Source organism: Prionailurus bengalensis, chromosome C2 (genome assembly GCF_016509475.1).
Source record: "Prionailurus bengalensis isolate Pbe53 chromosome C2, Fcat_Pben_1.1_paternal_pri, whole genome shotgun sequence".
Lineage (NCBI taxonomy): Eukaryota > Metazoa > Chordata > Mammalia > Carnivora > Felidae > Prionailurus > Prionailurus bengalensis.
In genome coordinates, this window is record NC_057350.1 from 121,813,614 (window position 1) to 121,829,741 (window position 16,128).

The 16,128-nt window shown below is 35.6% G+C and overlaps 1 protein-coding gene across 7 annotated transcripts in view; it reads right to left on the reverse strand.

Annotated features, from left to right (window-relative positions):
* The window catches only part of TRPC1 (transient receptor potential cation channel subfamily C member 1), a 66,033-nt gene that overhangs the window by 4,671 nt on the left and 45,234 nt on the right, over positions 1-16,128 (reverse strand). For all 7 annotated transcript variants that reach the window (XM_043595222.1, XM_043595219.1, XM_043595223.1 and 4 more), the window contains 4 exons: positions 15,117-15,453; positions 13,180-13,319; positions 11,363-11,506; positions 928-1,103 (listed from right to left, as the gene is read on the reverse strand). In XM_043595222.1, the coding sequence (XP_043451157.1) occupies positions 928-1,103; positions 11,363-11,506; positions 13,180-13,319; positions 15,117-15,453 (797 nt within the window). The remainder of the gene's footprint in view (positions 1-927; positions 1,104-11,362; positions 11,507-13,179; positions 13,320-15,116; positions 15,454-16,128) is intronic.

Genomic DNA, 16,128 nt, shown 5'->3' on the forward strand with positions numbered 1-16,128 from the left:
AGTTTTGCTCACTGGTACTTCATTCACTCAGTACTTTGAACAGTGTCTGTTATATAGAAGGTGTTAAATAAATACTTATTATTCATTTAATCTTAAATAAGATGACATCCAAGTATCTAAAGAATAGTTGGTACATAACAAACACAACAAATACCTAATTCCACACCCCTTCTCCATTATGCTACTTAAAAATGAGGGGAGGTATTTTGTCTGCCTCACAACTGGTTGTTTAAGTTCTTATGATACAGTAAATTAAAGAAAAAAATTGTTTATGAAGCTCTAATGATTCTCAATTCTATTGACCTCCTACTGAAGTGTTGAAAATATGAGAGATGGTTTTGCCTGTAACAATAATGGACAGTTGCTGACATTTAATATGTGAAAAGTATGGGGTGCCTGGGTGGCTCAGTTGGTTAAGCATCCAACTTCGGTTCAAGGTCATGATCTCACAATTCAGGATTTCGAGCCCTGAGTTGGGCTCTGTGCTGACAGCTCATTGCCTGGAGCCTGCTGCAGATGCTGTGTTTCCCTCACTCTTTGCCCCTCCCCTGCTCATGCTCTGTCTCTCAAAAATAAATAAATGTTAAAAAAAAATTTTAATAAAAAAAATATGTGAAGAGCAGAGACATCCTGCAATACGCAGGACTGACAGAAAACTGTCCTGCCCCAAATCCTAACAGTGTACAAAATGCCAAGAACTCCTCTGTTAAGACAAGCAGCAGGGGAAACAATGTAATATCGTGGGCCTGTTAATTGCTTAAGATTCTATTTATGTAAAGAAAACTACAACATGATTAATGAAAAAGTAAGTATTTATTAAAAAGGAATGTTTTAAAGAAAATTTGAAGTTCTATTTCTATAGGTACTAATTCATATATAATACAATAGAGAGAAATATATTTACTAAAAATTTAAAAAGACACTCACGAATGGAAGGTATCATTACTTTGCTGTTCACAGAAGATGCCCACACAGTCCTTCTGTTCTTTTGGGGTATAGCCTTTATCATACAGTTGTGTCAGTCCAATTGTGAAAGAAAACAAAACAAGAAGGAACATCCCAAGAAATTTTCCAAAATCTTGTAACATCTGTCCCATTGAAATCTGTGGAATATATTATATAGGTGTTCATTAAAATTATCAGGAAAACAAAATATTAAGTATTAAATGACCAGGCAATAAAAGTAAAACAAACATATGATTCCTTTTATTCCATCTGGTTAAGATAGTTCCATACTTTTAAGACATCAAAAGTCTCACTGACAAACAAAAAGCCATTCTAGGGGCACCAGTGTGGCTCAGTTGGTTAAGCTACCGACTCTTGATCTCAGCTCAGGTCTTGTTGTCAGGGGTGTGAGTTCAAGCCCACGCTGGGCTTTGTACTAGGTGTGAAGCCTACTTTAAAAAAAAAAAAAAAAAAAAAGGTTGTCTGGGTTGTTCAGTTGGTTAAGCATCTGACTTCAGCTCAGGTCATGATCTCGCAATTCATGGGTTCTAGCCCCATGTCCGGCTCTGTGCTGACAGCTCAGAACCTGGAGCCTGCTTCAGATTCTGTGTCTCCCTCTCTCTCTGCCCCTCATCTGCTCACACTGTCTCTCTCTCTCTCTCTCTCAAAAATAAGTAAACATTTAAAAAAAAAAAAAAAAGCCATCCTAATCATGCCAGCACTGTTAGTGTTGATGGCACCTTTTTTTTTTTTTTAATTTTTTTTTTCAACGTTTTTATTTATTTTTGGGACAGAGAGAGACAGAGCATGAACGGGGGAGGGGCAGAGAGAGGGAGACACAGAATCGGAAACAGGCTCCAGGCTCCGAGCCATCAGCCCAGAGCCTGACGCGGGGCTCGAACTCACGGACCATGAGATCGTGACCTGGCTGAAGTCGGACGCTTAACCGACTGCGCCACCCAGGCGCCCCAATGGCACATTTCTTGAATCTGGACCAGGTCTGCAGAGGACACTGCTGGGAAGAAGTAAGAGGCTGAGACATGGAGATTTAAGAAAAGGCCTAATTTGCAAGGAATAGAAGGAAAATTCCTTGCTCAAGCCTAAAGGGAAATAAACGCTTATGTTTTTTATGGCTTCTTAAAGTTTACAACTATAAAATCATATGACATAAAGTATTTAATTTGCTTTTTGTGACCAATTCTAAACCAATTCTCCAAAGATAGCATTTCCTTCTCTAGGACTGCCCTAATCTTTTTTTGCCAAGGTGGTCAATTTTCTTTCATTTTAGGTCAATTATAAGAAAATATGTGTGCAAACCAGATGAATAGGTCTAATTAACATGGGTATCTTTTGTAATGCAGTCACATGTAGTGTGTCTGGGAGCTTTATTCAAGCCTAATTTCATTGTCCTCCAATACTCTTTCAAAATCTGGGTGATAGGTACTTTTCATAAATTCTTGGTATTTAAATTAGCATACAAATTTGGAGAATAATTTGACATTATCCTTTTGACCCAACAATTCTATCCCTTGGCATTTAGCCAATAGATAGGAAATATGCAAAATTCATGTATATACATGGGTTTTCACTGCAGCACTGTTAGAGGTCACAAAAAAATTAGAACATCTTAAATGTTGTTAAAAAGAATGAAGTACATCTATATGTGCTGGTGTAGAAAAATGTCTATAAAATATTAAGTCAAAAAAGCTGGGTATAGAACAGTATTATAACAGATCCCATTTCTATTTCTTTAAAGTATAAATCAGATATATATTTCGTATAGATAGGATTTAATACGCACAGTACATTTCTGGAAGTTTACACAAGAGACTGTTTAATAGTGCTTAAATATGGAAGGTAGGACTTGGGGTTGGAAGGCAGACTTTCTTCCTTTGAATTTTCTTTACTGTATGCATTTTTTTTTGCATTTATTACTTATACAAAAAATAGGGTTTAAAAACAACCCTTCCTCAAAACTTACCAGATCAATTTTACACAGTTAATTAAATCCAGCTTCAAATAAAATGTCTAACTGCCTCAAACCTACCAAAATAAAATATGCCACTTACCACTGATACAAAATGGTAGTGACATTGAGCAAGTGGCCAAACCTCTCTAACCCACTAAAGTGAGCCAGCCAATTAAGTAAAAGAGGGGTGCTAAAATTTTTTAGGCACACCACAGCCTGGTAAACTGGACTCTGCAACAGTGAAGAGGTCCAATATGCATGGCTTGCACATTTGACTAGGCCATGTAGTACCTTTTGAAGTCTTGTGCTTTCCTCACTTCCCACTGCAAAATTTTGAGAGAAGAAATAGGGAGCTTTTAAACTCAGCAAGCTTTACATGTGTGAGAAAGAGAAGAAATACATTTCCTTCTTAATCAATGATAGCTTTATACCGAAGTACCTTGGAAAGAAATCATTTTTAATGTTTATTTTTGAGAGAGAGAGAGACTGAGACAGAGCGGGAGTGGGGGAAGGGCAGAGAGAGAGGGAAACACAGAATCCGAAATAGGCTCTAGGCTCTGAGCTGTCAGCACAGAGCCCGATACAGGGCTCAGAGACTGACGTGGGGCTCAAACCCACAAACGTGAGATCATAACCTGAGGTGAAGTCAGACACTTAATCCACTGAGCCACTCAGGCACCCCTACTGGAGATTTATCCTTAGGAGATAATTTAAAAGAGGCAAAGACCCTACATACAGAGCACTGTGTAGAAGAGCAAAAACATGTGAAATATCTGATAGGGTGAAGGCTGGTATCGTTAGGGTTCATATCATGTGTTAAATTGTAAAACTTGCTGAAAAAATGAAGCAATAATAATGACAACTTCTAGTCATTCTCCTTCCAAATCTTCCTCCAGAAAACACCATAATTACCTGTCTAAAAATTCTATCTGATCAAGCCATTCACACTCAAAACCTCCTTTGCATGTATGATAATATTCAAATTCCTGGCACAGAGGCCTTCAGAGTCCAGCCCAGTCTATTTTTTTCAGCCTCATCTTCCCAAATGCCACCCACTGTCCAAATACGAAAGACATCCTGTCTTCTCTAAGCACGCCATGCTTTTATGACTTCATGTTTCTGTACATGTAACTTTGTTCTTTGCCAGGAAAGCTTTTTATCCCTTCAAGGCCCAGATCAAATGTCACCTTTTCTTTTTTTTTTTTTTTTTTAATTTTTTTTTCAACGTTTATTTATTTTTGGGACAGAGAGAGACAGAGCATGAACGGGGGAGGGGCAGAGAGAGAGGGAGACACAGAATCGGAAACAGGCTCCAGGCTCTGAGCCATCAGCCCCCCAGAGTCCGACGCGGGGCTCGAACTCACGGACCGCGAGATCGTGACCTGGCTGAAGTCGGACGCTTAACCGACTGCGCCACCCAGGCGCCCCAAAATGTCACCTTTTCTAAGAAGCTGTCCAGATTCTCTCCAAGCACCCCCTCAGTTATGCTCCAAAGTACTTTGTCCATAATCTCTAAAATCATATTTTTCACTTTATACCAATATTTACGTTTGTCTCTTCTAGCAGGCTGTAAGAGCAGGCACCATATCAATAAGCTTCAAAGCCCAGCATATTAGTTAAAATGTTGAACACATAGCTACTTTTTATATGCCTTATTATATAACTCTCTACCATTTTCCAAGAGGTATCATGTATTTTTATTTATCCTGTAGGATCAGAAAGGCTAGTATTATCTCTCTTTTTCCAAGTGACAAACTGAAGCTCAAAGAGATTGTGACTTGCTCAGGGTAACAGAATAGATGGCAGAGGTAGAATTCAATTCTTGCTTCTAACTCCTTGCAAGAGCTTTTCTGAAACATCACTTTGTGATTTTTATCTCAGCTCTCCCATTAAAAATTTGGGGCTTTGCCACTCTGGAAAACAGTGCGGACGTTCCTCAAAAAATTAAAAACAGAACTACCCTAAGACCCAGCAATTGCACTACTAGGAATTTATCCAAGGGATACAGGAGTGCTGATTCATAGGGGCACATGTACCCCAAAGTTTACAGCAGTGCTTTCAACAATAGCCAAATTATGGAAAGAGCCTAAATGTCCATCAACAGACAAATGGAAAAAGAAGATGTGGTTTATATATACAATGGAATACTACCTGGCAATGAGAAAGAATGAAATCATGCCATTTGCAGCAACATGGATGAAACTGGAGGGTATTATGCTAAGTGAAATAAGTCAGTCAGAGAAAGACAGGTTATCATATGTTTTCACTCATATGTGGATCTTGAGAAACTTAACAGAAAACCAGGGGGGAAGGAAAGGGGGGAAAGTAGTTATAAATAGGGAGGGAGGGAGGCAAATCACAAGAGACTCTTAAATACAGAGAACAAACTGAGGGTTGATGGGAGGGTGGGGGAAAGGGGAAAGTGGGTGATGGGCATTGATGAGGTCACTCGTTGGGATGAGCACTAGGTGTTGTATGTAAGCCAATTTGACAATAAATTATATTTAAAAAATTGGGGGCTGTGTGCAATTAAGGATTTCATTCTCATGTAATGAGCTTATTGAATTAATACATGAATAAATATCCAAAAAAGATGTAACTATTAACATTTTACACCAAGTCTTTTTTTCTAACATTGTGTGAGCTGGGCCATAGTTTCCTGACCTATAAAAGGGATGGTCATATACTACATCAAACTCACTCATCTACATGCTATTAAAACTTGGCCAGATTTTATGCCAATCTATTTAATCAGCATCTCTGAGGGCAGGACTTAGATATACAGATTTGATGTGCAACCCTAGTGATTCTGAGTCTCACCAACCTGGGAACTCCTAGACTAATGACCTCTAAGTTTCCCTCTAAGTGTAACATTTATGCTTCCAAAGAAAAATGTCCATCCCCAGTATACCCTAAAATGCAAGGCACTTTGAAATGAAATCACTCTTTACTCACTGCAAATGACAACAATATGCCATTTATGTGATACAGAACACTAAATTAAATCTATTAATTATCCAGTAAAGCCAAATGATTCACTATGAATAAAGTATGCCTTTATGTGTCAGATGCTACACTTATTTTCCAAGTTTCTTTGTGTTATTTTTCAGATTTGCGACAGTTAACTCCACTAACTATAAAGGAAATGAAGAAACGGCTCTAATGATTTATGTAAAGTTCATCATGTGTCAGGAAACCTGCTATGAGATTCATCTTATATATACTGACCCATTTAATCCTCACAACGACACAGAACCTGAGACTCACAGAGATGAGTAACAGTAACAGTAAGTTACAGAGCAAAATTTGAACCCAGTTGGTTGGTTCTGTCTTGTTCTTTCTAATGACCCAACTACAAGTGCTTAATTCATCTGAAACATGTGGATAAACCAGGAAGAATTCTTAAGATCTGTAAATTATTAAAGCCTGCCCAAAGAAGTATTGTACAATAAAAGTTAACGAGGGAATCATATTACTCTGTAGCAATGAAAACAGAGAGGCAAGTTAGCAGATTGGTGAAGATCTTTAGCTCTGGAGCCAAACCACTGGGTTAGAATCCCAGTTTGGCTACTTACCAGCTGTGTGACCTTGTAAAAGTTACTTAATATCTCTATGCCTCAGTTTCTTCCTCTGTAAAATGGAAATAAAAGAGTCTGACTCTTAGAACAACTGTGAGGATTAAATGAGGTAATAAATGTAAATAAAGATCTTAGAATAGTATCCATGGTAAGGGCCCATATGTTAACAGTTATTATTATAATTACCACTTTATTTTTAGATTCTATCTTTATGTCTTTTTTTGTTAAAACGTGTAACATTACTGATTTATGTCCAATCATGACTCTTACATTTGCTGAAGCATATTAGGTAGCATCCTTCTTTTATAAAAGCAGAAGAACTTTGAAGAGCAGGTTGGTCTGTGGATTCAGACAGACTCAGGTTCAGCTCTTGACTACTTCTTTCTAGTTCTGTGAACTACTTAACCTCTCTAAGCCTTAGATCCCCCATTTGTAAAATGGAAATAAAAATAACAAGGGTTGTGATGAGGATGAAATAAGGCGAAAAAACTTAGCACAGTGCCTGGCCCACATGAAATGTTAAACAAATGTGGTGGTTGTTATTATTTTGAATAAGCAGCTCCAGTAACAGGTAGTGGATATAGCCCAACAGCTTTATTCTTCTCGCACACCAATCAACATTTGTCTTTACCCAAGACCATTTAATTTATCAAATAGTAAGTGACTACTATGGCAAGGCAGTAAGTAAAGTGCAGTTGAAAAAATAAAGATACAGTCCCTATCCTCAAGGAATTTTTAATTTAGTAGAGACAACACCGTCTATAATTTAAGACAAGCTAAATTTTAATTGTCTTACAATTAACACAAGCTTTAGGAAGTGCTCATTGGAGGTTCAAAGTACCAAGTTCACTGGATGGAGTTATTCATTAGCAGGGGAGCAAGAGCATAGGAATGGATTTTCCAGAGGCAGGAGCTCTAACACTGGCACATGTTCCCTCTCCCTGGAATGCCTAACCGGCCTCCATTCTACTCATCTTTCAAGGCTTAATTCCAGTGTCATCTCTTCTGGTAAGTGCCTTAAACTGAAGTGAGTGCCCTTTCTATGAGCTGTGCCTATGACAGCAATTACCACTGTAAATGTCATGCTTGCCTGTCACCCTCAGTGTACTTGAGTTCTTTAAGGAGATATTGGAGCATATTAATTTTTTTTTCAGATTTACTTACTTACTTACTTACTTAAAGTAATCTCTATACCCAACACTGAACCCACGACCCCAAGATCAAAGAGTTGCATGCTCTTCTGACTGAGCCAGCTAGGTGCCCCAGAGCTTACTCATTTTAGTATTTTCAGTGTCTAGTACTTACCAGGCACTCAAAAACTGTTCACTGAATGAATAAAATTTTGACAAGTAGAGGAGTGGGTGGGACATTTTAAACAGGGTAATAACATAAACAATGTCATGGAATTGGGATAGCATGGGACATGTGTGAGATTACTGACTGGTCTTGGCCCAGATGGAGAAGTACTTCAGTAAGGGACAGAGATGAGTTTAGCGACAGATAGCTACAAAGTAAGTAGGGCCAGATGTAGAAAGCCACCTTCCAGAGTCTACCTACGACATAAGTTACAAATTTAATGAGCATAATCATAAAAATGTCAAGTACTAAAATAGAGGATTCAACCACTGCTGAATATAGAACCATTTTATATATTCCACTATATGATATTCCTGTGACCTTGATTTGCCTAGGACAGTCCCAGTTTCCACTTGTTTTCCCAAGTTAGTAATAAATAGCATCCCTTTCATTCCCCAAAGTGTCTCCATTTGGATGATAAAATATGGTCACTCTAACCAAGGGAGTAATCTGTACCCCTACCACAGGTTATATAACCAGTTAAAATAAAAGTCTGTCAACTTCTGCAAATATTTGGAAGGAAAAAAAGTTAATAGAGATAATCACAGTAATCACATAAAAACATTATCTGACATAACAGGTTATATATGTAAAGGAATAAAGTTGCTCTTTTGCTAAAGTAATTAACTTATTGTCAATTTTTTTTTTGCATTTTACTTCTAGTTTTACATTCATAACTGGATTACTCCCTTTCAATTGAGTTCCTTACTTATGATGAACAAAATGGAAGAAAAATGTATTCTAAATTTTCTACAAGAACTTTTTCTAGAATATTTTGGAAGAACTATGCAATACAAATCTGTCATGTTAGTAAGACTACACTGTAACACAAATGTCTTTATTTGAAAATATCTTTAAGTAAAAGCCTGAAAATATGAATCTATAGATTCCTATTCAATATCTATTCTTTGCTCTCTTCCTGACTAACCAGACCTTGATTTTTTGGGGGGCAAATGAAAATACTCATCTCCTCAGACTTCCTTGTAGCTACAAATGACCATATGACCAAATTCTGGCCAATGAGTTATAAGTGGAAATATGTGGTAGGGCTCCAGGGAAAATGATTGCTCTCTTGATAAAAAGAGAAAGACAGTTGGCCCATATTTTCTGGCTTTTGCCCTCTGTCTTTCCCCTTCTCTCTGTAGGATACAGACTTGATATAATGACCTGGAACAGGGAGCTTGCAACCATGAGGAACAGTAACACTGTAAAAATTGCAGACAACCTTCTGTCTGGGAAGATTTGCTTTGCAATACCAACTAATTCTATTTGTATTTCCAAATCCTTCAGTTCTGAGACTAGCCTATACCAGACAACAGTGGTCTGGGGTGAGGGTAAGGGGAGTTTTAAATGCAAAAAGGTGTCAAGAAATTTTTGGGGTGATGCACATGCTAACTTGATTATGGTAGTGATTAAACAAATTTATACTTTTGAAAAACTCATCAAACTATATATTTAAGATGGGTTTATTTTACTGTATGCAAAGCATATCTTGCTAAAGATTATTTATTCTATTTATTTTTTTAAATCTTTCTTTCTTTCTTTTGAGAGAGAGAGGGAATGAGCAGGGGAGGGGGACAGAGACGGAAAGGGAGAGAGAGGGAGGGGGGTAAGGAGGTGGGGGGGGGGGAGAGAGACAGAGAGAGAGAGAGAGAGAGAGAGAGAGAGAGAGAGAGAGAGAGAGAGAGAGAGAGAGAATCCCAAGCAGGCTCCATGCTGTCAGTGCAGAGCCCGAGGTGGGGCTTGATCTCACAAGCCTTCAGATCATGACCTGAGCTGCAATCAGGAGTCAGATGTTTAACTGACTGAGCCACCAGGTGCCCCAATAAAGATAATGTTAAAAAATCATTTGCTTAACTAAATCATAATGTTTAAGCATATGTTATGAGTAACCAGCAGACCTTTTTAAAAAATAGAACACAATAAATATTTGTTGGCTTCACCTAAATCATCTGTCAGTTCTATGGCCATTGCGACAATCTAAATTGTCCTGCTGGAGAAGAAAAACACAACAGCTGAAATGACAAAAACCTACTTATTCAGTATTTGTATACACATCTATATAGTTCTTTGGGGAAGAGATTAAGTCAGAAGACCTGACTCAATAGTTCTAAGAAAAATAGATAATTCACTAAGAAACAATAGCATACTTTTTCCTTTTTAACTCTTTGTAGAAATATATTTTTAAAAATACAGAAACTTGGTGATACATATAAAAAAAGAAACTTAGTGATATCATCAGCTTTTAGCTAAGAAAAAAACAAAAAAACAACAAAACAACACGCATGTAAAAATACTGTTGACTATTGACTAAAACAGTCATAGAAGATATTAGTGGCAAAATTAAATCAAAATAACAGTCTAAATCAGTGTTTCACATACTATTTTTTGGAGAAAAACAGAGACCTGAACATATCTAATGAAAAATGAGTATCACATTAAATGAGTTTATGTCATGATAGTTTGAACAAGGTTAAACAAGTTTCTTTATCTTTCTTACAAGCTTTAATGTGATAATGTGCACTGTGAATTAATCAGGACTTGGTTAAGGAACTCACACTCCAGGAAATACTGTTGCATGATGATAGCACAAGCCAAATCAAACCAAGTTTTTCCTACATATTTTATTTTCATATCTCTATTTGGAGAACATAATTATGCCTTTTCTTTAAAAATATCTCCTTTAAAAATGTTTTTAAAATCTACATTCCTAACAAATTTCGACTCATCAAGAAAAATTGAATATTGCTCAGATTCTCAGACTCATAACTCACAATATATGTAGAGCTACTCACCTACCAGAGTTGATCCCCTTTCTCTAAAAACAATCACTATTACAATCTGTGGTAAATTCAAACAATTATGAGTCCTTTCTTTAATGTAAAGGGACTTAGCATTTAGTCCTGGACCCTCATGCATAATAACTATTCTACTCTGAACAAATCACCATCTCAAAAGCTCAATTTCTTGAGCTATAAAGTAGTTTAAGGCATAAAGCTGGACTACATGAACTCTATGAAATTTGTTAGCCTAAAAATGTCATTTTCCAACTTATAACATTTAATATTTATTAAACAAAGTGAAAGAGTATTTTAGAAATATAGCTTACATATTTTCAAAATCATCATTAAGTATGAATTCTTTGTGCACAACACCTCCCTCATATATACTATTTAAAACTTTAAATGTGAGATTCATTTTGTCAAAACACAAGATTTTCATGTTCCTCTACTGTCTTAAGTATAACTACATTTTAAACACATCTATGTCTATGAACTGAGGGGACAGGGACAATGGGCCACAGCTTAATAAAGTCTGAATACCTGAAAGCACAGGATTATCATTCAGTCAAAAGCGAAGTAGATGAACATGCAGTGTCCTCTCAATTGTTAATTATTTTCAAAAGCAAAGTTTAACTTTAACATCAGAGAGAACAATGTTCTAGTGGATCAATAGAAAAATATAGTAATAATGACATCTAACAAATATTCTTTAAGAAATATTAATTATTTACCTGTAATGGACCCAATATGGAGCTTGTTGTATACATAAAAAAGAGACGAAGATAACTTAGAACATTTGCAAATGCAAAAAGCCCTTCTGCCACCAGAGTAGGATGGAATGCATCCCAGTCCTTCCGATCAGCAAAATCATGAAACTAAAGTTAGGAACAAAAGGCAAAGATAGATAGCTCTCTCAACTTAGGAAAATAAAAACCAGTATTCTGACTATTGAAAGAAAACTATTTATGTCTATTTTAGGAGATCTCCTTTTAGGTTTTATGAGGTTCTCTTCTTTTAATACAAATAGCATTGTTTTAACTAAATAAAAGATCTCTACATACATGAGGCAATATCACTCTATATAATAAGAGGTTTTCTCAGAAATTCTTGGGTTTTAAAAAATTAAACATTTTTTTAAAAATGTTATTAAACTTTTTATGAATGAAATGTTTACTGGTTTTCCTTAAATTTTACAACACAAACTTTAAGCATTAAGTAAAATTTAAGTATGTTTGCTCTCAGTTAATTAGCTATCATATTAAATTAACCCTTAAATTAGCCCTTTAACTCAGGTTTCTAGTATGAACCCTAGAAGTTCTTCTCTCTTCCAAATACCAAGGGAGAGAGAGTGCATTAGTATACCCAGACATAGAGCGACCACATGTTCCAAATGTCTGGAATAGTCCCAAATTATATACCAGTTTTCCTGGCATAATCATTAATGCCCCCTTATACTCTCAAAGTGTCCTGGTTTGGATAAAAAGTTATATGAGCACTCCACTTCTAGAACTAAAGAGATCAAAGACACCAATGACCCTCAACCTCTTTATTGAGCCATTTATCTATGTATGATCATTTTTTAATTTTCTTAGTAATTTCACAAATCTGGTCATTGAAAATACCTAACAAACATGTTCCATACTACTGATCATTTAAAAGTATGCAGTTTTCTTTTAACAAAGTGAAATGATGTGTAAGTGAATCAGTGTTCTTTTTCTATAGTCCATAAATTAGTCCAAAAACAAGAAAATATTATCTCTTAGTTCCTTGACTGTGACACCCTAAGAGAATTCTAAACTTAGGGCTTAAACAAAGATAATTAAAATCTATTATCTTTTCTGGGCTTGGAGTAGCTTACATCTTGGTAAAATTATAAGATGCATATAAAACTAAATTTTTGTCAAATTCTGAATTTAAAAAGAGGCATCAAAAAATAATCACATTTACATCACTCTTTAATAATCATGATTTGGAATGTGTACAACACTATAATGAATTCTTAAAGATAAAACTTTTTTCTGGCAGGTATAAAGAAGACTAACACTAATCAATTGAAGTATCTTTGTGTTCTCACTTTAAGTAGATACACGTTAATGAGGTAAATGAACCTAACTCAGATATAAGGAATCGGCATTTGGTAGAAAGAAAATGCCTAGACAGACCTGGATTTAAATCCAGTCTTGGTTTCTTACTGTGTGGTCTTGGATAAGTTACTTAATATCTCTGAGCTTCCTTTTCCTTACTTGCAAAATGGGGATAAGGACATCTGTCTCATAGACTCCCTGTGAGGATAAAATGAGATAAAGTATAGCAAGTAGCAACCATGGAGCCTGGCATATAATAGGTAACCAACATTTAAAAGTTATTAACATCCTTTAAACTACTGGAAGGGAGGAAACAACACACACTATTCCCTTACACTGGGATAGTGAAATTAAAATGAAAACACATCAGGTACAGATTTGGGCCAACGTTAACTTTGAGTTATATAGCTACGTTTCCTACACAAACTTCATTTATGTCTCCAATTAACATAGCTAATAGTCACCTTGTTGTGAGCAACCACTTTGAGGGCAAAAGTTGCCAAATAAAGTGAATTCATGACAAAACTGAGTTGATTACGGGATTCTTCTAAAAAGTCTTCCAACCCTTCATACCAGAGTCTTTTAATGTCTGACCAAATCATCCCTAAAAAAAGGAAGAAAAAAAATCAGATAATGTTCTTAATTCAATAATAAACTAAAAAATAATTAAAACTCAAAATATTAAATAAACAGCAACTTACATCAAACTATAGTCTCATCCGGAAGAAAAAATAAGAACTTTTTAGCGAAAAGTTCTCAAAATTTGAAAGAAAAAAACCTTAAGTTTTATATGACAATATCTTTCCCAGAGAGAGATTTTAATAAATGATGCTTGTGAGACAAGCATAAGAAAAATAAGGAAACACACACAAACACACCACAAAAGCTTAGTTCCTGACTCTTTTCTCTATTATGCTCACTCCTACAGTGACTTTATCCAGTCTAGTCTAATGGCTTTAAATACTATCTGTGGGCAGACTTTCAAATTTATACCTCTAAATTTGACCTGTATTTATATAATAAATAATATCTCTAAACCCCTCTTCAAAACTCAACAATGTTCTTGACTGCTCTGCATCACCAACTGAATGTTTTAACATATCCAAGATGTGTATTATTTTTACTTTATCTACCTAATTTTAAACATTAATGCATAATGGATTGAACACCACAAAAAGTAAAAGTTCTGACTGAAATCAAGTTACTTGAAATTAACTAACTTCAAAAAAAAATTAAAGTTCCAAAACATGCAGATTAATTTTATAGCTGGAGAACTAAAAGTTAAAATTATACTTTAATTTTTCTCAACTTATTTATTAAATCAATGAAGAACATACTGATAAATCAATGCTTTATACAATAGAAGACTAAATTTTAACATCCTTTTACTCTATAGCAAATAGTGAAAAGACGGGTGAGAAATGCTGAGTTTAAAAACAAGGCTGAAGATCCAGAGGGAAATAAAGACGTCATTAAAAGACCATAAATAGGGGCTCAGTTGGTTAAGCGTCTGACTCCGGCTCAGGTCATGAACTTGTGGTTTGTTAGTTTGAGCCCCGTGTAGGGCTCTGTGCTGACAGCTCAGAGCCTGAAGCCTACTTCGGAATCTTTGTCTTCCTCTCTCTCTCTCTGTTCCTCCCCCTATTCATACTCTGTCTCTCCCTCTCTCTCAAAAATAAATAAAGATTAAAAAAAAAAAAGACCATAAATAGACGATGTGATTATACCTCTACTCTCCTCCATTCCCCACAGAAAAGGGCAAGAATTATAAAAACTACAGGTCATTTCAAATTTGTATCATACAGCATAATACTTAGAAAAATAATTTTCAGAAAATAAAGTATCTTATATTAAAAACTCTGTCATTTCTAAAGAGATCTGGCTATCATTACAAAGAACTGATTTATATAGAGTGAGTCACCAGGGAAACCTTTAAATTTAAATTTAAATAATGTTTCTATAACAGATAAAAATGTAACCTCATAAGTTCATGGGTTCTTAAAAGGAAAACTAATGATACAATAAAACAAAATAGTTAACTCTTAAAATGCAACCAAGTATAATATGTATCACATTTCAAAATACCTAAGATTCATACCCTTATACCAAAAAAAGCATTCATCAGCAAATTTTTTCTTTTTTAATGATCATGAACAATTTTAGAGACTGAAAATAAAGAATTTTTAACTTCATGTAATTAAGTAATAATAAATAAGTTCAGGATAATATATCATTAGAATAGTGTTAGATAAGTCTTCAATGATCATGAAAGTGTTCGAATTCTTGCTGTATAAACAGTGTAAAATTATAAACCGAACACAGATGTTTATAATGCCACCAAGCAAAGGAGAATTAAATGGTTAAATAAAAGCAGAACTTTTTGGACAAACTTGACACTTACCAATAATCCACAGTATAAGAAGATAGTCTATTCTTTCAAGGGCTGGCCCCATTGTGTTTTTCTTATCCTCATTGTAGACAAGAGAATATAGGTTTAGTAACAGCAGGAATGTGAAATACGATGCTCCATGAATAATAAATTTCATAAAAGGAGTGTGAATGATTTTGCCAAACTGAGATTTGGGAGCTATCAAATAACAAAGTGACAAAACTGGCCAAAAGATACCAACTGTCAAAACAGTCATTATCTTCTTACAGGTGGGCTTACGTCGGTAGCCTGACATCTGTCCAAACCAAACAGTGTTCAGGAACTGCTGGCAGTTAGACTGGGAGACAAACTGAAAATGACACACACACATACAAAAAAAGAAAAAAGAAAAAAGAAAACCTCTAAATACAATCTGATAATACGGTTATTTGACATTCAAAGTTTTAATAATAGTTTAAAATCAATTCTATATAATCCACATAATTTTTGTTTTTTGTTTTTCTTACATTTAATAAAAGAATGTAGAGATTGAGAGCACAGACTCTGGAGCCAGATTACCTGGATTCAAATCCAGGCTCTGCCATTTAATAATTGACCTGTAGCAAGTCTTTATTTATTATTATTATTTTTTTAATTTTTTGTTAACGTTTATTTATTTTTGAGATAGAGACAGAGCATGAACAGGGGAGGGGCAGAGAGAGAGGCAGACACAGAATCTGAAGCAGGCTCCAGGCTCTGAGCAGTCAGCACAGAGCCCGACGCGGGGCTCGAACTCACAGACCGCGAGATCATGACCTGAGCCGAAGTCAGACGCTTAACTGACCGAGCCACCCAGGCGCCCTATGTAGCAAGTCTTTAAACCTCTTTTTTTTTTTTTTTTTAATGTTTATTTAATTTTGAGAGAGAGAGAGATAGAGCATGAGCAGGGAAGGGGCAGAGAGAGAGCGGAGACACAGAATCTGAAGCAGGCTTCAGGCTCTGAGCTGTCAGCACAGAGTTCGACAAGGGGCTTAAACTCACAGAC